This window comes from Rhinoderma darwinii, chromosome 6, assembly GCF_050947455.1.
Source record: "Rhinoderma darwinii isolate aRhiDar2 chromosome 6, aRhiDar2.hap1, whole genome shotgun sequence".
Lineage (NCBI taxonomy): Eukaryota > Metazoa > Chordata > Amphibia > Anura > Rhinodermatidae > Rhinoderma > Rhinoderma darwinii.
In genome coordinates this window covers 42,864,823-42,890,793 of record NC_134692.1, presented here as the reverse complement: position 1 = coordinate 42,890,793, position 25,971 = coordinate 42,864,823, and the positions used below count along the sequence as shown (strand labels likewise).

The window sequence follows — 25,971 nt, the reverse complement described above, 5'->3', positions numbered from 1 at the left end:
TAATATGATCGGCGCTGTAATGTAGATTACAGCAATGTTTTTTATTTAGGAAAACGATCATTTTTGACGGAGTTACGACCTATTTTAGCTTTATGCTGATTACTTTCTTAATGCCCAACTGGGCGTGTTTTACTTTTTGACCAAGTGGGCGTTGTTGAGAAAAGTGTATGACGCTGACCAATCAGTGACCAATCAGCGTCATACACTTCTCTCTATTCATTTACACAGCACATAGCGATCTTACTAGTCACTGATTGGTCAGGGTTATACACTTCTCTCCACAACGGCCACTTGGTCAAAAAGTAAATCACGCCCAGTTGGGCATTAAGAAAGTCATTAGCATAAAGCTAAAATAGGTCGTAACTCCGTCAAAAATTAAAACACTAAACACTGCTGTAATCTACATTACAGCGCCGATCATATTATGTAGAAGACAGGCCACTTATAATGTGGTGACAGAGTAAAACAAGTAAAACCTAGCAGAATGTTAACATCAGCATGACAAAAAAGCAACAAAAGCACATTTACATATATTTATGCCTCATGCCCACTTCAGTTGTTTTCGTCAGGGTGCTATCCGTTTTTTTTAACTGCTAGAACCCTGACACATTCATTTCAATGGGGCCGTGCAGACTTCCCTTGTTTTAACGGAACCGTGTGACCGTTCTGATAAAAATAGGACAGGTCCTACTCCTGTGCGTTTTTGATGGAAGAGTCTCAGCCTTTTCATTGATTTGTTCTGTGAAACAACGGACTGCAAACGGAACCCACTCGTGTGCGGTCTATGTTTCACGGATCTGTCATTAACGGCCGTACGACGGCCAACGGAAGTGTGCATGAGGCCTAACGCACACACACATTATATATATATATCTATCTACACACACTGTATATATATATACACACACACACACACACACACACACACACACACACACACACACACACACACACTGTATATATACATACACACAAAGATGGAGACCCTAGCCATAGCCTCTACTAATTTATCTAAGCCTGTTGTGCAATGCACAAACTTTACTTGGTCCTCATAAGGCCTTTGCCCAACATATACATTTTTTCACATCCTCCTCAAAACATAAAAAAAGCCCAAGATCCAGCCCGTAACAATGACAAACACACAAAGCTTGTTCGTAATTAGCACTTAATTAGTACCGGGGAACAGATGTTGTTAGAGCTTCAGCAGCCACACAGGTTCTGTAAACAATGCTTATAAATCTAAATGAACGTATTAAGCACGATGCGCCTGTCAGCAGCGCCCAGAATAAATATGGAGTAGACTGGCCTGAAATGGCAGATTTACAGTAGTACCTGCTCTCTGTACTTACCGGTATTAACAGAGCATTCTGTAGGACTTCTCATCAATACCACAAGCACTGTATAAGCAGACATGATTGTGTAAGGTCCCATAACATTGACCACTAATAGTATTTTGTCACCCATTTTAACCCTAAGAATTGTTAGTAGAAATCCAAGAAACTATATAAATCACCGAAAAACTCCATAACAATAACACCAATCACTACTATAAAACAACAATTTTCTTTAATTCACCTTTATACCATCAAGATTGTGATATTCTGTATTCTGTATTCTGTAATAAACATGATCTATGCCAGTGTATCTAAACGTACCTAAACCAAGTACCCCTTACTCAAATAAATTCCAAAGTACCCCCTAGAGTGAGACTATTATCATATACTGTTGTGTACCTAATAAAGCACAGCCTCGTACAGTTTGAGCACCCCTTACAGTCATGGCATGTACTCTGGGGTACCATTGGTTTGAGAACCTAGGATCTATGCTAGCCATTGTGCCATGTTAAAGCTTTATTGGGACAAGAAGAAACCAATATACTTATAAAAATTGATCTGTAAGAAGAAATAATTCTGTGCTTGCTTAGAATTGCTCCTATTGTGCCATACTGTCAGATCTTTGGCCAAACGCTATACTCTCTGGTTAATTTGGCCATTGTGATTCCAGCCAATTCTCATTCCAAGTTTCATAGTAATTAGGCTTAAAGGGATCAAACCATCACATCCTCTACCAATAGCTGCCCGGCAATCAGCAGGTCCTAAAACACATGGGATCAGCTATTATTGCCTGGTGGTGATCTACAAAATTAGGTTGCCAAAGTTTTGAAGAAGTCCTTAACACGCACTACCACCCCCTTCACTAACTGGTTATATGACAAGGTCTCCACAGAAGTATGGAAGTCGTGTAATCTGCTCCATGCGGTTTCTGTCGCTAAGCAATAGTCCAACCATTTGGAGTCTTTTGTAATATTACAACGCTCCCTCATATTCACACATTCTGGAATGACTGTTGTAACTTGAAAACATTGTAACTTGGGACCACATCTCTATATAAAACTAGTTATTGGTTCCACAGCCACAAAAATGTCAACTAAAAATAGCAAATAAAAATACAAAAAGAAAAGAAAAATAAGCAGAAAACAAATACAGTAAAATCAAGTCCTTACACCTAAAATTAAGAAAACACTGCTGGCAGCAGGTAATCACTGTATGTAGAGGACAGGAGATAATTCAAGGTCCGGTACAATACACACAGTGTACAGCAAAAAAAATTAAAAATACAGTCACCCTCTAATGGAGCAGTTTGTCCTGGCACAAAAGAGCGCAGTAGTACAGAGCAGTACAGTACATGAAACGATGTACTGTACTGCAGAGGTGCCACTAGACGACCGATCAGGGCATGCACTAAAGTAATACAGCACCCACTAATTGGAATTATTGCCCCCAAAAATATGTTTTGATGGGCTATTAACTGTGGCCAATCACAAGCATTTTATTAATGAAATACATGTGCTAATTGGAGAATATTGCCAGCCAATTGCACGTGCCACAGATCCGCACTGCTTGTGGCTGAATCAAACTTTGGTTTGGTAACTTGCATGATCGAGACAAAACGTATGTTTACAATGACCTCCACCTCCCCTATATTGCTCTGTCAGAAGTTTGGAGTCCTGAAAACTGATGACGATTCCCTTTAATGAAAATTGGGAAATCTATAGGTCGAATAGAAAAAACCTTTACAACTCGAGTTTCCTCCTAATTTATATTCAGGTTATGCTACAAAGTTTAAATTTTGCACAATTTTTATTGTTATATATTGTTATATGCAAAGATGATTTCCAATGTATCACATGAATGATTTATTTTTGTACTTTGTTACATTTGCCTATCACCACATATCTATTTTAACAGATTTGTGGTGATATACGCATTTGTGATATGTATGAATTCCATACCCTTTGCGCTTATTTTGGTAAATGGACCCTAACTTTTTAAACAATTTATGCTAATCTAATAGTATACCTGATATATATATCTGTTAAAATATAGTTATTTTATCCATGCAAATTCTGTGTTAAGTAACTTCCACTAGGTGTCTCCTCTCCTTTAATCTGCTGTCCATCCCCTGTTAAGCAAAAAATCCAGCCCTAGTTACAGAGCAGAATTGGCGGACTGCAGAAAGTGGGTGTGTATGGCTCCTCATATCCTGCCCATAGAAGTCTATGGAGAAGGGGGTGGGGTGGAAGGAAACAAAGAAGCTGCTTCCCATAGGAATCTATGGAAAAGGGAGGGGGAGCAGGAGCAGAGAGAAAGAGGAGACAGAAATCTTACCAGCAGCCTCTATGCCACCCCAGTGTTGGATTCTCATCTACGCTTATCCTTACTGCTGTATGATGTCCTCCATGCTGATTCGAATGGTGTGCTACAGAGAGATAGTGGACCAATATGTCCTCATTTTTGTGTGTGCAGTGTATAGAAGGCTAAACCCACTAGCTCAGAGAAAACTGAGAATTAGAGAGAGCCTGCAGAGGGGAAAACTGCTAAATAATGAAGACTACGAGTCATATAATGGCCAGAGATAGTGCTATTCCGCATGTACACACATATGACAGCTTATTCTGAAAAGACACCTGAAAAATTAGGTATGTTTTTAGGAGCTCTATTATGTGATAGGAGTCTGCTAGAGTTCGTGTTATAGTGGCAAATTAGAATCTGCATGAAATTTGTATTTAAAATAAATGTTTAATGTAAAGTTGTACAATGGTGGTTGCGCATGGTTGTTGTATTTTTATAGATGGCATGTTGTGTGCTTTCTGAGAAAATTTAGATTTTTGGCAGGACAGTAACTGCTTGAGGTGTCCAATATTTGAAGACCAGATGTATTAGCATTTTGATATGTGTGGCATATACAGAATTTGCACACCTTCATCTATGACATTTTATGCATTTAGGTTTTATTCAAAAATGTTTGGTGACATTTTATGTTTTTTTGTTTTGTGTTTTTAAAAAAAAAGGTTTGTTGCAAAGTCGCATGAAGGTCATCATGACTGTAAAACTACAAAATAGGACATTTACATTCTTCATGTTGTTGCTTTTAGGAAATATATAAGGCATCATGCACACGACCGTAGCCATGTGCACGGCCGTGATTTTTGGGTCGGCTGGCAGCGGAGTGTCACCCGCGAGCCGTCCGCAAATCACGGGCCGTGCACATGGCCACGTCCATTATTTTCTATGAGCCTGGACCGCAGAACACGGCAGTAATAAGACATGTCCGTTCTTTCTGCGGTCCAGGCTCCTGGGCCATGCACGGACCGTGGAAACCACAATCATGTGCATGGCCCCATAGAAATGAATGGGGCCGCAATTCTCCAATGGATTTTCGGGGGAATTGCGGCCGCAAAAGCACGTTCGTATGCATGGGGCCTAAGGTAAGAACATGCACTTATAACTTACTGGCATGTGTGAAATCTGCTTAACTTGAACTTTTATTTTTAAGACCGTGTTTTTGGTTTTGATTTACAAAACATTACAGTTTGATGCAATTGTCCAGAAACCCATGGCAGTGAAAGCTCGGCAAGGCTTGAGGATGAAAAAAAGAAAAAACCCTGCACACTTTAGTAGTTATGGTCGCATATTTAATTTTTTTTTTTTATAAACCTCATTGTGATCCCTCTCAATCCCGTACCACTGAGGGTACACCACATGGTAAGAAGGTAGCGCTCGCCGCGTATCCCATTTTTCTGTTTATGTCATCATTGATGTTGGATCCATTCCTGTAGAAACCTAGGCTGGAGAGCCACAGCTTTCAATAATACATGTCCACTTTATAGTTATGCCTCCTATAACTCCCCAAGGTGAGTTGTATTCACTCACTTTGAATATAACTTTTTTTTTTAATCTGGTTTTACGCTATTGTGCGCTTCATAATTTGCATCTGCTAGACTTAAGTAGCTAGTCAGACTATTACAATATGACTTGAGGCCCTAGAATAAGAACTTTCATAGATATCAATAGAAACAGTCTATACACATTGGCTACCTGGCACTTGTAAAGTGTCATTTTTAGTTAACATGATCAAAAATGCTGAAGTTTGGCAATCACATGCTGATTTCAGCAAATTCGCTGTGTATGTGCGTGAAAATCCACGAGTGAAAACCTTCAAAATGTCTGGACATTTTCATATTTTATTTTGCTAGGATGGGTTCAAAGTTTTTATAGCTACTGTATTACTATTGCATATACATCATAGCAATATAACCATAAATTCCAGACATTAAAATCCTGTATAAACCCATAAATATATTTTTGTAACCTTCCCAACAAACACATTGCATTCAACGCACACAAGACAATATATGCGGGGCATTACAGCTTAGTCGAGCACACGCACGCACTCCACATTAAGCTCCGGCACGCACACACATACACACATTGCATCCAGCTCACATACCCACATTGTTCCTATCATTACATCTAATTGGTAAACATGATTGTGGAGCTGGGAGAACAGACACTTAACGAAAAGCAACAAAAAGGGAAAAAATGAAGTGAGAGAGTGTGTGCAGACCCCAGGGAATTACCAAATCAATTAACAACTAATTCAGGATGTAATTTCCGGATTGCCTCTTAGCACAAAACTGTATCTTTAATTTCTCAAGCAATAAGCATCATCCAGAGAGAGGGCTCTAACACACACTGACGCTTCAAATGAGTTTACAAGTATCTCTTTTTGATTGGCTATATAACATTATTTTCTTCACAGTTCGTTGACACTGCTGCCGAGTACTTGGAAAGATTTAATTATACTGGTACAATCGTTAGCAGCTTTCAGTCCCATCCACAAGGACTCGTAATGAGTCTCTGTGACTCAACCAACGCTGGGTGACCAAATTATATGCAGCAAAGTGATACAATTCCGCTCCTAATGGGAAACTGTTTATGGGCCCCATTTAATAAAGATTTGTCCCAGAGGCTCTGGCGCGAGGCACTGGAAAAAGACATAAAAACTTCTGTCCAGAGACCTGATCTATCTCCAGTGACAGCGGGCAGGTCCGTCTAAAGTCCTGTATCACAGGTTTAAGCTGGAGCTACTGAAAAGCTCGGCAGAATTCAGGCTACACCAATTATTTTTTTTAGGCATTTTATAGATCAATGAAATCCTAATCATTAACATTATTGATAATCTAAGATCTAGTCATACTTCTGATTAGGGATCTGCAACTTTTTATCAAAACCAAAAACCTGTGGGGACATGTAACCGTCCATCATAGAAAAGAACCACTGTCCGTTATTAAGGGAAAAATAGCACCTGAAATGCATCTAGAAAAATAATTTCATCCTCAGACAGCGTTCTCTAAAGACCTGCAATGCAGTGAGATGTACGAACACTTTACAATTAGTTGTATAAACCTATGAATTGCGAGCTCTGTTCCGAAGACCACTGTCAAAAGATGTTTAAGTGGACAAATCCAGAGATTCGGAGGGGAGAATACACCCCGGCAGCTGATACCTCTAGAGCCACCTCCCATCTGCCAGCATGGATCCGCATGTCACCTTCCTTGCCTCATTTGTACCTCATTAACTGCCTCTGACTTAACAAGATTTATGCAAATGGCACCAGAGGAGCCTCTGCCTCCCACTGCAATCAGGCGTTCTCTATATACGGATGTCTGTAGCCAAGAGACGTCAATACGAGAGAGAAGTGAGGACCATATAGCACAGTGTGGATATGTTTATGTCTGTTATTGGATTAAAAAAAGGAAGAAGCATAGGCAAAACAAAAGGTAACACAAACACAAATAACTATCCGCATTAAATAACATTTCAGGATCCGTACAGCACCTAAAATCTGATCAGATCCGGCTCACTGTCCTTTTGCGCAATTGTCAACCTACTAGAGGAAAATCACAGGTGTCCACAAACATGCTGTTAGTGCAATTTGCCCGTAACGTGGCATCGTTGCAGGATCCATTTGAAAATGGCTGCAGCATGCCGACTGGTCAAAATAATCAAAGAGATGTTGTAGGTCTTACTTCTGCAACAGAAACCTCATTGATAAATTAGCTCACAACACTGGCGGCCGAGGACGATGTCTAATGATCAATTTATCAGCTTGAAAAACCTTTGGAAAGTTACATGCTGTCATAATCGGTGCTCATCTATACGGCCGCGTAAACCTATACAACAGAAACCAAAACTCCTGTAGAGCTCTTAAAGACTCCCTGATGTCTGCTCCGACAGGAATCACAAGTTGTATATCTGCTTTCTGCCTCGTTATAAAGCTCTCGCACTCTCCCTGGATCCACACCAAAGCATTTCCTCCTTGTTAGGCTACTAACGGCCTCTCGTGGGCTAACATTTCCAAGTCTCTGCTCCTGCTGACTCTACCTCACCCCCCTTTTCCCTCCGCGTCACCAGAAAGGATTAATTAAGCCCGTTCATTAGGGCTGTAAACGCTCATTCGGGTAATGGAGGCCTAAATGAAACTGAACCTAATCAAAAGGTACAAGTACTTCATTAGCAAATTACAAACAGGGTCTTGCAGCTGACACGTTCAGTGTGGCTAATTGCCCATCGGCCGTCAGAGGGGGGCTCAGATTACCAGCCAAATCAAGCCCGTGCGTGGTTATCAGAGGGGGGCTCCCAATCCCCCAGCAGACCGGCGCAGAGAGGCCCAATCAAAGCATTCTGCACAAAGGCGTCACTTTGAAGCTGCCTGGGCCTGGATGCCTCCCCCTTGAACAGCTCACTTCATTAGGGCCTGTTGTCACATGGCAGATCCCCTCCCCCTCTCACACCACCTCTTTATCCTAATGATCCCATTTTAATGTGCGCAGGATTCGTGCCTAATTGATGTCAAGTGAGCAACTCTTCCACATTCAGGGAGGGGGCATCAAACGCGGTGCAGAGAGCGGGGGGCTCGGAGACGAGACCCCGAGCGTGGGCTCCTCTAATTACACACTGAAGCATGGCGGAGGGAGGCGGAGGCAGGGAGGAAGCTTACCTGTTTAATTGGTATTGCTCGCCCGCTGCCGATGCTGTCTGCTCTGCTCTCTAGACCTTTCTTATCTTTGTCTGGGTCGCTCCCTTTTCGAGACTGAAAAGCAAAAGTTCACATCCCGTTAAAACCTCCACAAACACAGAGCGTCCGCTCTCCCGGCGCGCCTCCCGCCCCCCGCCAGAGCAGTCTGTTTCATTTAATCTGCCGTGGACACAGAAATAAGAACAGCAAGGTTAGATTGCAAGCTTCGGCAGAAAATAGTTGCCTTCCTGTACAACTGCTACTCAGTCAGCAAACTATTCATTAACCCTTCAGGAACATCGCAGATACTCTTCCAAGACTCATTTCCCTTTAAATTAACAATGTAATACCTACCAGGGAAATAATGAAGTGGTTGACTGTATAGGATTATTTAGAAATTGTGCTTGTATGGCAGTTTTATAAAATACAACGTGCTGAGATGGGTCTCACGTTATTGGTATGTAATAAGTAGATTGATTTGGCACGGTCTTCATAAGAAGGATACACTAAAGCCAAAGACATGCACAGGTCTACTGCAATTTTTTGTACGACAGAATTAAATAGCCAACTCTGACACATTTAAGTGGTCAAACTGTACAATATCAAGGTCAGTAATATTAATGTCAATCTAAAACAAACAATGATCAAACAATAATGAGCATTTATAACGATAATTGTCTCGTGTGAATTAGCAAAACGAGCCTAGAAATATTCATCATGCACCAGATTCATCATTTTTTTTAGATAAAAATTGGTCTGATCCCCCCGTGCAGGTATTAAAGATTATAGCTACAGGTCAATTGCTTATTGGCAATCGCTTTGTGTGAAAGGCATTTTGGCATCGGTTGGGCCCGGTTAATGTTGTTGTAAGACACATGAATGCATAGATTGATGGGGGCATCTGCAGCTTTCTCCCAAGCACATTTACAAGCATGCCGATAATGACCTAGTTAATATAATCCGGCGTATGTCATATGCTATTTGACTAATGATATCACGGATATACCTGATAATCTGTTTGGGCTACAGGATCTACTCATATCTCTAAAGGGATCCCGGACATGATTCTGGTAGTGATATCAGTCTGATTCCACTGGATACACTACCCTAGATATTTTGTGTGTATCCGTCCCCAAATATACAATAAGACTAATAACCTATTTTCTTTCCAACCTACATGTAACTCTGGCTGTGAAGTATGTTCACACTGCTTGGTCTGTATGTTCAGCTATTACATTAGAAAATGCTCTTAGCGTTTACTCTGAATGTGCTAAATAGGGGTTAAAAGGTGAGCAAAAACTATTTATTTTGTTTTTCAAATAAAAAAAAATGTTTTTTTTAAAAAGATCTTAGATGAGATTTGACTGAACAATTTTCAAGAAAGAGTCTTCTAAGAGCACCAAGGACATTGCCTCAGCCCTATTGTTTTACTCACTGATGGGGTCCAAATATCAATAACTCTAAAGCTCGGTTTACATCGTGCTGGGACTATACATCTAAAATATACCCCCGATGTATGCCACTGTATAGCCATACAGTGCCATATGTCAACCTTTGGCCACAATGTTAAAAAACATATACAGCGCAAATCGCAATATACATTTTGTTGTGCTTGGCCAACTGTATAGGAGAGAACAGACCTCTGCGCTTTTCTATACAGTAAAATAAAAAAAAGGATGAAAGTGCAGACAGATCACCCTGACGAAGTCCAAAAGGACACTCTTTTGGCCTCGGTGGGATGAATGGGGCCTATGGCTATGTTCGGCATATAAGCCTGGAGCTTTCCCGGTGCATACGCTGAACGTGTCCACATAATATAATGTGAACATTGCCTTACTGAGCTGACTTGACACTTCTAATTTAGTTTACCCTTTAACCTTTGATGGAAGCGCATGAATGTAAGCGCAGTGCAAAGGACTGCTAGTTATGCTCATTTGTATATGTACAGTACACAGGGCTTTTACATGCCTTATCATGGGTGATACTGATCAAGTTAATACGTAATGATAGGGCCTAGAGACCATAAAGATAAACTAGATCAAAATATTTTTATTTAACTTAATCGAGTACTTGAAACAATGTCACTAAACAGTCCGGTGGCTGCAGATTTTTATGCATACGCAGTCAAATTTTCCTAAAGATTAACGACATCTTTAATGACACATACACAGGGCGATTATCGTTACAACCGCTCATTATCGCTTGCATTCTGAGCGATCATCTGTCTGTATAAATGGGCCTTTGTAATTTGAAGCAAATCAATATTTCTTTGAACTTTCAATGGTTGAAAGAAAAAATTGTGGTTAAACATCAACATTCAATTTTAAAAGGAATGTGTGTGGATGATATTTCTACATTAGTAGTAGTCTGAATAGTTAGGACCATGTAGCCGATGACGTCACTAGTGTTCAGGAATATCATGGCAGCACGGTGTATTGTGCCTTTAGGTGGCCATGCAAGGTTCGATTGTTCAGCCTGATAATCTGACAGTGTTTGGGGAGACGCTGAACAATCGTGATGGCAAAAAGAATCAAGAGATTTTCAAATACATTGGAAAACCCTATGTGGCAAAATTGCGCTGGTGCAGATGTGGGTCTGAGAAGTGGACAATGCCTCACTGATGTGTTGGAAAAACTTCTTCTCATGGACGGCTAACTGAAGGTTACTCTTGCCACTATGGGATGTCAGAAGTCAGACCAAACCTTTCAATTGTAGTTGAAGAAATTATTTCATGTGGCTCATAACTAATGTCCGTGGAAGAACAGTGGTTTGGTTTCAGTAAAGGACATAAGACAAGAAGTAGTCGTGTTACAATTTGCTGTAATAGACTATCTAATGAACAGTCACAAATAAGGTGACGGAGCAGAAGTTATGAGTCCAAAGAATACTGGAGATTTCTGGGTAAGGTTTTCTAATTGACAGCTTATGTTTGCGGGTGGGTTGCAGTAAAGCTTTTTTTGGGGGGGGGGGGAGGATTTGATCCTGTCTGATCATTTGTACTCAATGACAATAAGTGGTGCCAAGAGTGCCTAGCAGACGCTTTTATCCCTTTCTATATGGAAATAGATACGCCTGCTCTTCCACTCCAACATGAATGTTCAAACAATCAGCAGATATCTCCAGGGGCAGCCTCGTCTAGGCATACATGGTGAAATTAATGGCATTCTATATAACACACTGACATACTGGATCCGCCAGAGCGGGAGCTGCTCTTACAGGGACCCCCTCTATGACATTCATATGCTCTAATAAGGAAGTCAGCCTCTTTAACATAAATCTCCCCTTTTATCATCATGTAAATTTTAGGTGCTGATGAATTTTTTTTAAATATCTTTATAGCGGTCAGTCTCTAATTTTTCTGATGCAGAACTCCAAATCCCCCCTACATTTAAAAGAGAACATGCTGGCTGCTTGCAGTCACCACTAGAGGGAGCTTAGTGCATACAGTGTGATTGTTGAGTTCAGTGTATAAACAGTATGCTGTAATCTTCTGAACTCCCTCTAGTGGAGGCTACAGGTAGATAGATATCTTGTTATATTTTAAAGGGGTTATCCAACTTCTTAAAAAAAATTAAAAAAAGACAGCAGCATATGCTATAAAATAGGAAAAAAAAAAAAAAATCTCACCTCTCCAATCCAACCCCCCGCGATCCAGCGTACAGTCCAGCAGACCCGCTGCCTTTGTTTACAAGAGGCTGACACAAAACCACTGCAGCCAATCAGTGTCCTCGGTGGTCACGTGCCATACTGCTGAAATTACAGCTCAGTGATGGAGTCATGATGCCAGCAGTACGGCACGTGACCGCTAGCCACTGATTGACTGCAGCCGTCTCGTGCAAGCCGATTGTAAATAAAGACTGGGGACCGTCTGCGCTGGATCAGTGGGGAATTGGATAGACGAGTATTGTTGTTTTTTTTGTTATTTTTTAACATTTGCTGCTATTTTTTTTAATTTATTTTTTAGAATGTTGGATAACCCTTTAAACCTTTGTCTATGAAGGGAATTTAAAGCACAGAATTTTTAACCTATCTAGATTTCAAAAACACAATGGTGTTAAATGGTGAATACGAAGGCCGAGACTCTGTTATTAGTATTAGAGGCCAGTAGCGGTCCTGTATTTTATGGAAACATATGTTCAGACAGAGGAGATTTATAAAAAGCATGAAGAGGAATATTTCTCACCTGAGTAGCCAATCCTGACATCTCCACCCCATTACTCAAACTATAAACAATCCCTGGGATGCAATCTAAATCCATAGAAATCTATTCACATCCCCAATGATATGCCGTGACTTCATTATTAATATTATTGTTGTTATCCTTTAAAAGAAATGGGCTACATTTCTTTAATCCGGCATTGCGCTTTATACGTTTTGATGGGTCTGCTCCAGGTGGTGCAGACAGAAAACGATAGACTGCTTTTCTATAAATCTTATGTGCATTTCTTAAACCAACTTAAAGTCTCTTGATTTCTGCTGCCACCTGGTGGAAATAAAGGTTCACTGCTAAAATCCATTTTGGCCACAGTTATTAAATGCAGACGGGATGGCCAAACTACACCTACGTGGCATATTGTATCTAATGGACAGATAAGTTTTGCAGTCAGTTGTATTCATATTGATATTTAGCGGCTAGGTTTTGTTTTCAAGGTGGATATGTTGGGATCATTTAAAGTACATTTCACCTCTACGATAAAGTAGAAAACTTTGCTTCATCTGTGCCCTTTCAAGTGCACGATTAACATGTTCTTCAGAAAGATGTTAGCTGAGGACTTTTTACTTACCGTGAAGAGGTTCGACCGCCGTTTGGACTGTTTGCGCACCGGAGTAGGTGTACTGGCTGTTGGGGGCACATCAATTCTCAGCTCTTTCTGACTAGTGCTGGGAGTGGAAGGGACTGATGAAGAATAGTCACTCAGACTGCCTCCTCCATTACTAGTCTGTGCAAAAAGAAAGTGTCAGGGCATCACAAAAATATCAATACAAAAGTAGCATTCTACCAAATGTGGCCTATTATAAAAAGTATTATAGATGTTTACTGTGTATACTTTTATTACTTAAATGAGAAATCTTCGTCCGCTTAATTCAATGTGGTTTCTCAATAACTGTGGCAGGATTTTCTAATATTAGGCGGCCAATGCATGCAGGTACTTACAGTTCAATAATATCTGGATATCTAGAAACTAAATACGTAATCTCTTCTATGGACAGTATTTATTGCGGGTACAAATTTATATTCATTTGGTTTACAGAAATGTTTGTACCTGGCTAATATGTACAGCGGACACTTGTGCTGAACACACCGATGTGTGGCTGGGGGAGTTTGGCAGGGATTTGCAGGGACCAATGGAGAGCTGCTGCTTCTTACGAGTCGCTACTATCTTCTGGGCAACTGCAGAAAAGGTGGAAATATGGAAAGAGTGAGCGACTTTTGCTGAGACATGAACATAAATGTAACGACAGAATGTAAACTGAACACTGAAGAAAAGACTGCAAACATAATAAATCTAAATCATAGAAAATACTATTACCATAAAACATACAATAGAATATGTACACACACACACACACACATACCGATAACTTATCTGCAGCTGAAATCGGGAAAAATCCTTCACTATTACTATTACAGACACACACAAACTTTTACACATATAGATGTACACACACACACACACACACACACACACACATATATATATATATGCACATTGAACACATATATATATATATATATATATATATATATATATATACACACAAACTCTAAGTAAAAATAATTATCATCCTTACAATACTTGGGGCACATGATTTGTTTTTTAAATTTTTATTATTATTTTTATTATTAATATTATTATTATTATTATTATTATTATTATTATAATACTTAGTCAGTGTTTTTATATAAAAGAGAAAAAAAACAAGTAGAAATTCTAGGTTACTGTGGTCGCACCTCAGAGTTATCAAGTGCAGAAAATAGCACACAACATATCAGCAAGCTCAATGTCATATATATATATATATATATATCTATCATGTATAAGGCTCCCATGAAAGATAGCATTTTATAAAGCACAGGTCCAGGTTATACGGGACTGCACCTTTAATGATGACATTAAACCCATATATAGTTTTGGAACACCGCACCCCACCCCCATTGTCCCTTGAGCTCCGCACGGCCAGAGCAATGAATCCTACATTAGCCATAAAACATCCCCCCTCCCAAAACCTGACACTCTCTCCTGGCCTCCCTCCCTTTCTCGCAACATTAAAACAAATTTATCTTCATTTATGTCGCAATTACCTCTCCGGGTTGTTAATTTGCTGGAAATGGAGCTATTCTTTAATTGCTCCTATTAATGGGGGGATTTAAATGTGCTTGTAATAAGCTGTTACCTTCAGTATGGGACAAAGTCACCCACAGCATATCAGAAGTGCGCACAATTCTCCAGGGTAACAAGTCTATACCTCAACAAAACAGGGGAACGATTAAAACTCAAATGGGTTCTGCGATATACGTAGGATACACAGGGATCAGTCATATAAAGCACTGCCATGCATCAGGTGGCAATGGCCATTTTAAAGGGTTAAACTGGCAGCTATCACCTGTCTTCATACCAATCAGAAGAATGAAGTTATGTTTTCCTAACATTTATTTAGCAAAAATGACATGTAGACGCAGAGGTGCACTAAATCCCCCCTCTCCTGCACAGGGTGGGTTTTACACAGCACTTGACAGCGCGGCACCTCTCGCCCTCTTTTCCAGTATAGCGTTAATTTACAATACGATTATATTAAAAATGTAAGCTGCCTTTTCTCAGAGCAATTTTCCTGCTAAACGTCTGTTTCCAGGGGACAGATCTTCGAGATGAAGCTCGGAGCGCAGGAGAGATTTATAGCTGAGGAGGAAAGTCCTCCTACCCCTGATCTAGAGAGCTGATCCTAATAGCCCACGTTTATGGATTTATATGGCACTTAATGGGAAATTGCAGCAAAATAGGAGCAGAGTCAGCTGGAGACAGAATGTCACACAAATACGCAATTAATATAGTAGCCAGCTTCATAGTAATGTGATCTAGATAGACAGACGGGTAGATATTGATTGATAGATTTATGTATGTGCGCTCATATAAATATATACACTTACTCGGCGTCTTATAGCACATATATGCATGGTTCACACATATATATATAGAATTTTAATAATAAAGGTGGATTCACATATATAAGAAATTACTTTCCTTAAAGAAAATTAAGCCCTGCGATTCCAACAATGAGGTGTTCCCTTTAAATCACCATTCCGGTGCAATGACGGTAGCAATATAACGGTGATCGGTCAGATATATATCCTCTCCCTCCCAGGATTATTCGCCCATTTACACACGTGATTATTACTATGATCGCTCATTTTAGTTTGGACTATAGGAAAGCTGGTTTACAAACAGGTCATCGAAAACGACTCTCCATACCCATAATGACTTTATTCACTAGTTGCGATGGAGTCGGTTTTATTTTCTGCAGTAACCATGGCAACAAACATGTGACTCAACCGCAGCCTGTGAATAAGGACTCTTGGAAAGATGGGTGACAATCCCTGTGGGAGCTGTAGGGGTGCATTCAAAAATGCATGTGTTCTACCGCGATTTTCTGCTATTTGGCAGTAAACATGGAGACTGCGACAAATCGTGTTAAAAAGGCATGCATTTTTTGGTCACGCAGCAAATAACGCGCCAAAACCGTACCATGTGAACACACCCTAATAGTGAGTCAGTTGGTGGCCACTTTGCTTTCTCTGGAAAAGTTACAACTATGGCACAGCTGAATAAAAACCTGTAAGAGTTTAAACAGAAAAGGACAACTAAAGGACTTCTATAAAAAGGAAACGTTTTATTATTTATTTTAAGATTTGCATATAATACCCCAAAAAATTTTAAATTAAAAACTTTAACAAAAAAAATAATCTGCTGACATACCGGCATGAGAGACGCACCGGCATGAGAGACGCACCGGCATGAGAGACGCACCGGCATGAGAGACGCACCGGCATGAGAGACGCACCGGCATGAGAGACGCACCGCCTTTATGTAGACAGACTGGTATAAGTAACAGAAGTCTAACATGTCAATAATGATTAGAGATTTACCCACATAACAGATCTAAACCTAGAGGTTTGGACTCAGATGTTTTACTGTTTCATCTCAGTGAAGTGAGGAGAACACTAATCCCTTTCCTGAAGTATCCAGAGTGGACAATGGTAAACCAGCAGAATCATCCCTGTGACGGCTTAAAGCACAAAAGACACATTTCTTCAATAGAGGAGCCTGCAATGATCTGCTGATATTCCATATTCAGAGGCCAGATGCCGGCCCACGGTGGGGAATAAGCCGTCACTCCAGCCTGTCACCAAAGTGGGGCTTATTACATAAAATGTTATGTACATACAATCCAATGACCCTTATAAACAATATTGCTACAGATGAACTAAAAAAAAAAAAATGTGGTGTTGGAGACCGTCACATGTTCAGCGGTGTCCTGTGAAGACACCAAAAAATGCACGTGTAACAGTCACATTTAGCAGTATTAAAGGGGTTTTCTGGGCATTTTATATTATTTATATTAATTCCCTATTTTTAGGATCGGTCATGAATATCAGATCGGTGGGTCCTACTCCCTCGGCCTTTTCACTGTCTACAGGCAGAGAGCCGTACACTTCTGTAGCGGCAGTGCCTGGGACTTGAATGGGACTGGAACTGCAATCCCAGACACAGCCGCTACGGAAGTGTACGGTGCTGTGCATGCAAACTGGGAAAAGCAAGTCGCAACGAACACCGCGGCGCCTTCAGTTAAGTGATCGTGGGAGTCGGACCTCCACTAATCTGATATTGATGACCTATCCTAAGAATAGGCAATTAATATAAAATGCCCGGACAACCCCTTTAACGCCAAAGTTTATATACAGAGAGAACAAGAGACATTTTAAATGAAGAAATGTGTGTATACTTATATATAATTGTAAATTAAGGTAAATTTATCGGCCCACGGTGGCACTGCCCTCTCCCACTTTTTGAAAAGTGTTGGAAATAGTGTAAAAAACTAGTTTTTGCGCAAATGACGAGTTTTCTACGCCAGAAAACTGACAGAAGGCTTCATAAATTCCTCCCAATGTATTCTCTCGGCAGAAATATTCTGTATTATCGAACGTTAACACAAAAGTATATAAAACTCACTTGTAAGGGAACAGAACCTCAGAAACACAGCACAAAAGAAAATGTTAATACAAAACCTGTTACTAGAATTTTGAACTTTAATCCGGTTATCTTTCCTCATGCTCGCGCCTCTGGTCCTGTAAATATCCACAATATATTGCAGTTCTGTCTCACTAAAGGAATTTCCCTGTACAAACACATCGTGTCTCTATGCCATTTTCCTATTTTATTCCCATTTTCCGATGACCAGTGTTCTCACCACTTGCTAACGCTCATGATATTTCTGTATAATAAATCGGTAAAATTATATTTTTGGAGACAGTTCTACATGAACCTATGAAATGCATACATAAACATTTATTCTTAAAAAATGGTACAGAACAGTGATAAATAGTTTTGTGCCCTGGTGCTGTTGTGGCATTGCCACCATATACCGCAAGTCCATATTAACGCTACAAATTCCACTAAGCTGCTTCCTTCAAATCTGTACGACCACAATGAAGTCTCAGTAAGAAACCAGAGCTAGAAGTTTGCTCTCTGGTCGCTCCTCTGAAAACAGACAGAAACCTTCTCATCAACACATGTTTGGAATATTTATGGGCTTCAGATTATGCCGGATTCACCATTAACATCCCGTTTTGAAGCTTCATTTTGCAGCTCTCTCACCCTTGCACAACTCAAAGCTCATCCAGACAGACAAGGAATGCTCCGAGGGCACATTAATATACCTCAAAGGTTACAAGACATGGCCTGCTGGCTCCTGCCTACTTATTTCATGGGTTATTACCAACCTCTGCAAATCAGCTTTTTTTTCTTTAGAGGTGCAATAGCACCATCTGCTGTACACTGTCGATATTGCTGCACATGGGAATTCTAGACATTATAATATAAACAATTGGTTGACAGGTGCACGAAGTACAATACGACTTGTCTTGACAGATAAACTCAAGGGGGTTTTACACAGGATGATTATCGGGCAGACGAGCGTTAATAGAACGCACGTTGCCGATAATTGCCCTGTGTAAACGATCAGCAGATGAACGAGCAAACGCTTAATCACCTGCTGGTCGTATCGTTTAAAAAAAGTAAAAGATTATCACTTTCGGCAGCACATCGCCCTGTGTAAACAGGGAGGCGCGCTGCCGACATGATAATAATGGATAGGGACGAGCGATTGGATTAACGACCGCTCGTCCCCATACATAGCTCCGTGTGACAGTAGCAAACGAGCGCCGATCAACGATGTCTCGTTGATCGCCGGCCGCTTATCAGCCGGTGAAAATGGGTCTTAAGAGCAGAGCAGTGTTCCTTTATCAAATATGCAAATCAATTTGCATCCATTTAATTCACTATATATTATACTGGGAAACTTCTACAAAATTATTTTCTGGGGTGGAAAGATTCCTTCATTGTTTTTGGATTTCGTTTTTACAGCGTTTACCATGCAGAAAAAATGAGGTGTTAACGTTATTCTGCGAGTCAATGTAATTACGACGGTACCAGATTTATATAGCTTTTTGTGTTTTTTACTTTTATAATATAAAAATAATGTTAATAAAATATTTGTTTTGTGTCAACGTATTTGGAGACCCATAACTTTTTTTATTTTTTCGTCTATGCAGTTATGGGAGGGCTTGATTATTGCGGGGCGAGCTGCAGTCTTTATTGATACCATCTCACTTTTTAATCACTTTTTTTAAGAAGGCGGGTTGATCAGAAAGACAATTCATCAGCAACCAGTGATCACGTCGCGGGGGGCGAAAGTGTGATAGAGGACCCCCCCATTAAACAGGTTAGATGCCATGATCACTACTACGGCATTTAAATGGTTAAACAGCCTGGATCTGAGTGATCTCAGACGTTGGAATCAGATCAGCTGTAATACACAACTGACACCTGCTCCATACTGCCCCCTCCCGACTTTGACGTACATGTACTTCAAATGTCAGGTAGGGGTTAAAGGGACCCCCCCCCCCCAGTTAATTATATGATATGATTGTATTGTTCATTGTTTAACTAGGTATGGGCTGCCCAACGTATATTTACACGGGGCGGCACTGGTAGCTGAAGCCCGCTGCATTTTTTTTACGGTGGCACTTCAGGACATGCACCAACAGACCTGGGCACTGGCCAGAGTTCGGTGCACAATCTATGTGGTTTAAGATCATGTGATCGCTGTGAGAATGAATCAGAGCGATCACATTAGTTTTTGTTTCTAAAACTTTGTCAGCTCCTGCCCCTCTTCTTCTCCTCATAGTTTGATTCTTTGTAAGAAGAAGAGAGATTCGTTGTCATATGTAGAAAATTAGTCTCAAGCACCAATACTTTGTTTCACCAAATAATTATTGTCTGTCTGTCTATGTAAAAAACCTATCTATCCTCCTATATAGCTCTCTACTATATATATATAGGAATTAAAAAAATAGGCAGCACTCCACAGCATAGTAGTCAAAAAAGTGAAAAACGTTTATTCATATATATATATATATATATATATATATATATATATATATATATAAACGAAAGAAATCCCACAGCACTCCGATGGTTCCAAAAAGTATGTGATTTATTCAGTCAACAGCTGCAACGTTTCCGTCCTGCTTGCTTGAAAAAGGTCCTATAGAAGGACGTAAACGTTGCAGCTGTTGACTGAATAAATCACATACTTTTTGGAACCATCGGAGTGCTGTGGGATTTCTTTCGTTTAGGTCTTATAATCCACGGATCTGGATTACCTGCTTGCACCCATTACCGTGTTGGAATCTGTCGCAGAGTGCTGCTTATCTCTACATATATATATATATATATATATATATATATATATATATATATATATATATATCTATCTATAGACAGGAGGAGCATATGTAATGATGTATATTATAATATATATATAATTAATATGGTAGTGGGTTTTTATTACCGTTCACATATATATTCGGTACAGTAAAGCCTCTTGCACATGATCGTGCAGTATTTACTAAACGTAAATACTGTACGTGCAGGCCACAAACTGTCACCCTCATTTGCGGGCTGTACTCACATTATAAAGTATCGGAGCACGGTCCGTAAATGCAAAAAATAGGACGTCCTATTTTTTACAAGTCATTTCTATGGCCCTGACACACACCCGTAAATATACGGAAAGGTGTCCGTGGCCGATAGAAATAAATGGGTCTGTATTTGATCCGTAATTGCGGATAAAAGTTACGGTCGTGTGCATGAGGCCTACCATTCTAAGTATACAAAAAATTTAAATATAAGTATATTTACAGTACTCTGAAAAAGTTTTAGGCAAGTTTTATTTATTTGCATTGTGCACAGAGAAATACGTATTTGATCCCTTTGGCAAACAAGACTTAATACTTCGTGGCAAAACCCTTATTGGCAAGCACAGCAGTCAGACGTTTTTTGTAGTTGATGATGAGGTTTGCACACATGTTAGATGGAATTTTGGCCCACTCCTCTTTGCAGATCATCTGTAAATCATTAAGATTTCGAGGCTGTCGCTTGGCAACTCGGATCTTCAGCTCCCTCCATAAGTTTTCGATGGGATTAAAGGAACAGTGTCACCACAATTTTTTTAAAAATATGTTAACGATGTTAGTGCTTTATTAAAAACGTTTGGATTAATTTGTGTGTTACTTTTTTTTATTTTTACACTTTTTCTTCCCTATGGGGGCTGCCATTTTTTTTTCCATTTCTGTATGTGTCGATTAACGACACATACAGACATGGAATACGGCAGCTCCAGTCCCATAGGGACTGCGAACGGGGCCCGTTCCATCCACTATCATGTACGCCGCTGTGTGGGAACGGCGCATGCGCCGCTCCCACACAGTTCAATTTGAAATGCGCGCCGTCTGGCGCCATTTTCCTGTGGACCGGAAGTCGCGGCCGGACAGTAATATTACTACTTCCGGTCGCGGCTTCCGGACTTGTGCACATGGAGCAGCGGCAGCAGACGGAGCGGATGGACCGGAGGGAGCGGCGGCGACTGGAGCAGGTAAGGGATTTCTATGTATGTTCGTGTTTCAGTGTGTGTTTACTACTGTATGTTAACCTACTACACTGTGTGTTAGCTCAAAAAATGGCGAAACTCAGTGTAGGAGGTTAGACCGTTCAAACCCCTCGTTTCTCCCGGCACTAGCCAGGATAAAGGAGGGGGGGATTCTGAGAGCTCACTAGAGTGAGGGATTTTTACCCAATTTTGCAGCATAAAGCAATGTGGTTGCTTTACCACATGCAATGCTGCAATTTTGGGAATGGCTCCATCTAATGACCAGCAATGGAAAATATTATAAATTAGAATCCAATTTATAATATTTTCTGACTCGTGAAAAAAAATAAAAAATTATTAGAACAATGTTTAATCACCTACACACTAATTGTTTAACTAAAAAAAAAAAAACATGTTTTGCTGGCAACACATTCCCTTTAAGGTCTGGAGACTGGCTAGGCCACTCCATGACCTTAATGTGCTTCTTTTTGAGCCACTCCTTTGTAGCCTTGGCTGTATGTTTCGGGTCATTGTCGTGCTGGAAGACCCAGCCACGAGCCATTTTTTATGTCCTGGTGGAGGGAAGGAGGTTGTCACTCAGGATTTGACAGTACATGGCTCCATCCATTCTCCCATTGATGCGGTGAAGTAGTCCTGTGCCTTTAGCAGAGAAACACCCCCAAAACATAATGTTTCCACCTCCATGCTTGACAGTGGGGACGGTGTTCTTTGGGTCATAGGCAGCATTTCTCTTCCTCCAAACACGGCGAGTTGAGTTAATGCCAAAGAGCTCAATTTTAGTCTCATCTGACCACAGCACCTTCTCCCAATCACTCTCAGAATCATCCAGATGTTCATTTGCAAACTTCAGACGGGCCTGTACATGTGCCTTCTTGATCAGGGGGACCTTGCGGGCACTGCAGGATTTTAATCCATTACGGCGTAATGTGTTACCAATGGTTTTCTTGGTGACTGTGGTCCCAGCTGTCTTGAGATCATTGACAAGTCCCCCCCCCCCCGTGTAGTTTTCGGCTGAGCTCTCACCTTACTCAGGATCAAGGATACCCCACGAGGTGAGATTTTGCATGGAGCCCCAGATCGATGTCAATTGACAGTCATTTTGTATGTCTTCCATTTTCTTACTATTGCACCAACAGTTGTCTCCTTCTCACCCAGCGTCTTACTTATGGTTTTGTAGCCCATTCCAGCCTTGTGCAGGTCTATGATCTTGTCCCTGACATCCTTAGAAAGCTCTTTGGTCTTGCCCATGTTGTAGAGGTTAGAGTCAGACTGATTAATTGAGTCTGTGGACAGGAGTCTTTTATACAGGTGACCATTTAAGACAGCTGTCTTTAATGCAGGCACCAAGTTGCTTTGGAGCGTGTAACTGGTCTGGAGGAGGCTGAACTCTTAATGGTTGGTAGGGGATCAAATACTTATTTCTCTGTGCACAATGCAAATAAATATATATAATTTTGACAATGTGATTTTCAGTTTTTTTTTTTTAGATAATCTATCTCTCACTGGTAAAATGAACCTAGCCTAAAAATTCGAGACTGTTCATGTCTGACAGTGGGCAAACGTACAAAATCAGCAAGGGATCAAATACTTATTCCCTTCACTGTGTGTGTGTGTGTATATATATATATATATATATATATATATATATATATATATATATACACACATACATACATACACACAATCCAGGGTTCTAGCAGCACTTGTCACAGAAATTGGGTGCAGATCCCAGGGATTTGACTATCATCCTCAAACTTGTAAAGAAACACAAAATAGGCACCACATCCAGTAGTAGGTGTTAAGAGAAGAGGTTTGTTTTTTTTATATACCGTACTCCTTTGTGTATACTATTCCATATGTTCTTCGTTTGGATGTATAATAATATCTCTTAGAAATTGGCAACATCATAATGTATGGTACATGGAGTGAAATGCTTTATCTTTCATTTACTATTGTTTTCTTTTTGTTGTATTTGTGTAAAATTAAAAAAAAAAAAAAAGAAATGCATTTGGGCTAATAAAGCTCTTTCTCTTCTAAACACCTACTACTATATTTATAGAAAAACAGACAAACAAACACACACAAAAGTATTCACCGTATCTTGGTGTTTTTCTTGTTTTGTTGCATTACAACTTGGAGTTAAAATGGATTTTAAATTTGACTTTATATATTGGACCGGAGAAAATAATCCAAATTGTTACAGTGGGGGGGGGGGGGTCGTGGCTTAGCGTGCAGCGGGACGAGTCGCATGAACTAGTAGCTCCGCAGTGAACCCGCACCATTATTGTCCTGCAGACATCCTACGGCTTCCAAAATTCCGTCCAGACGATCTAGACGGTCGAGGGCGACTACCGTAGCCAGCATGAGTCCTACCAGAGGTCAGTCGGCCACGGAGAAGCTGCAAGAATTTGCGCATAATGGGTTCATCGTTTAATTATCAGCCACTTTTGAGAAGTGCGGGATTGTTGATATTTTTACGCCATTATGGATCTCTCCTACATGTGAGAAGTATATTTTATGAATGTCTTCTTTAACGGTTATGTCGTGGAATGTGAGGGGTATGGGTAGTCCACAGAAGAGAGCAGTATTGTATGGACACATTCGTAAATTTAACCCTCATATATTATGCCTTCAGGAGACGCATTTGACGCCTGCTAAAATGAATACTGTTCTAGGGGTGTTTCCATTTTAGTGCATAAATCTGTGAGATGGGAAGCAATTCATACTAAAACCGATAGTGAGGGCAGGTATGCATTTGTGTATGCTCTCATAGAAAATGTTCCTTATGTTTTATTGGGCATGTACATTCCTCTTTACAGATTTTACTTATGGCGGCCACCTTTGCTGCAACATATCCGACCGCTAAAGTGTTGGGAATGGGAGATTTTAATATGGTTGTGGACTGCAGTCTAGATAGGTTTAGCGCTGATTCTGAACAGGATCGAGTACCCTCCGCAACATCTGTACTGGGTTTATTGTTTGTACTGGGTTTATTGTTTGCTGAGCTGGGATGGACGGATATATTCCGATATAAATACCCGTAAACTAAAGTGTATTCCTGTCACTCCCTGGGTAGGAATTCCCTATCACGCATAGATTATATGGTGGGTAATTCTCTCATTGTGCCTTTGGTCGATTCTGTGTCTTATAAATCTAGAGCGGCGTCTGATCATTCTCCTATGGTGATTAGCTTTAAGCGCCCCGGCCCTTCCTTACCCAAGAGCTGGAAAATACGCCCCTTTTGGTTGACCCAGATAGGTCCCCAGGATAGGATTCCTGATCAATTGGAGGTATTTAATTTAGATCACCACACATTTGAAGATTCCAGTATTGCATGGGATACTTTGACGGTCTATCTTAGAGGGTGCCTTCGGTCCGCTATTTCCTATTTCAAAAAAAGACTCTTCCAGACTTGAGTCAGAGTTGGAGATACAATGCGCAGCATTAGAGGGTAAATACATTGCTGATCCTACTGACACAAATAAATATCTCTGGTTGCAAATGGGGCGTAAATACCTATTGCTGCTACAGGAAAAGGCTTATAGGCAAAATATTTTTTGCAAAGCAGTCATATTATGAGTTGGGTAACCAGTCCAGCAAACTCTTAGCCCATTTAATCCATCAAAATTCTCGAAGCCCAGCTATTCTCAAAATTCACTCTGGTGATTGCTTGACGGACTCCCAGGGAATAGCGGACGCATTTGTGCGGTTTTACAGGGAGTTATATGCCTCTCAATCCAGCTATGATATGTCTGAGTTCATGTCCTATATGGATGGTATTTAGTTCCCGACACTGACTGTAGATGGTAGAGAAGCTTTGGAAACTGACGTGACTGAGAAGGAAATACGGGAAGCCTTGAAAGACATGTCAAAGGGGAAGGCATCGGGACCTGATGGGATCCCTATAGAGGTATATTATAAGTACGCTGACCATCTCATCCCCTCACTTTGCGCTATGTTTTCTTATGCCCTTGGTGTTGGTGGGTTACCAGATAGTATCTATGATGCCACTGTTATTGTCCTGTTAAAACCTGACAAAGACCCTCTGGACTGTGGCTCCTATTGCCCGATATCGTTATTAAACAATAACTACGAATACTTACCAAAATTTTGGCAAACAGACTTAACAAAATCATTTCCCAGGTTATTCATGATGATCAGTCCGTCTTTATGCCCAGGAAATCTACCTCGGATAATATCCGGAGGGTGCAGGTCCTTACTCAGATTGGGGTAGCTATGAAGGCTGATTTGGCTATGGTATCTTTGGACTCCGCGAAAGCCCTTGATTCCATTGAATGGGTATATCTGTTGGAGACTTTGAAAAGGTTTGGTTTCGGTCCGCAGTTCCTTAGATGGGTTTCACTTTTATACAAGGCACCGAGG

The 25,971-nt window shown here is 40.5% G+C and overlaps 1 protein-coding gene across 7 annotated transcripts in view; it reads right to left on the bottom strand.

The window, feature by feature from the left end:
- AGAP1 (ArfGAP with GTPase domain, ankyrin repeat and PH domain 1) overlaps nt 1–25,971 on the bottom strand; it is a 363,380-nt gene that overhangs the window by 107,498 nt on the left and 229,911 nt on the right. For all 7 annotated transcript variants that reach the window (XM_075829607.1, XM_075829608.1, XM_075829609.1 and 4 more), the window contains 3 exons: nt 13,626–13,753; nt 13,146–13,301; nt 8,344–8,436 (listed from right to left, as the gene is read on the bottom strand). In XM_075829607.1, coding sequence (XP_075685722.1) covers nt 8,344–8,436; nt 13,146–13,301; nt 13,626–13,753 — 377 coding nt within the window. The remainder of the gene's footprint in view (nt 1–8,343; nt 8,437–13,145; nt 13,302–13,625; nt 13,754–25,971) is intronic.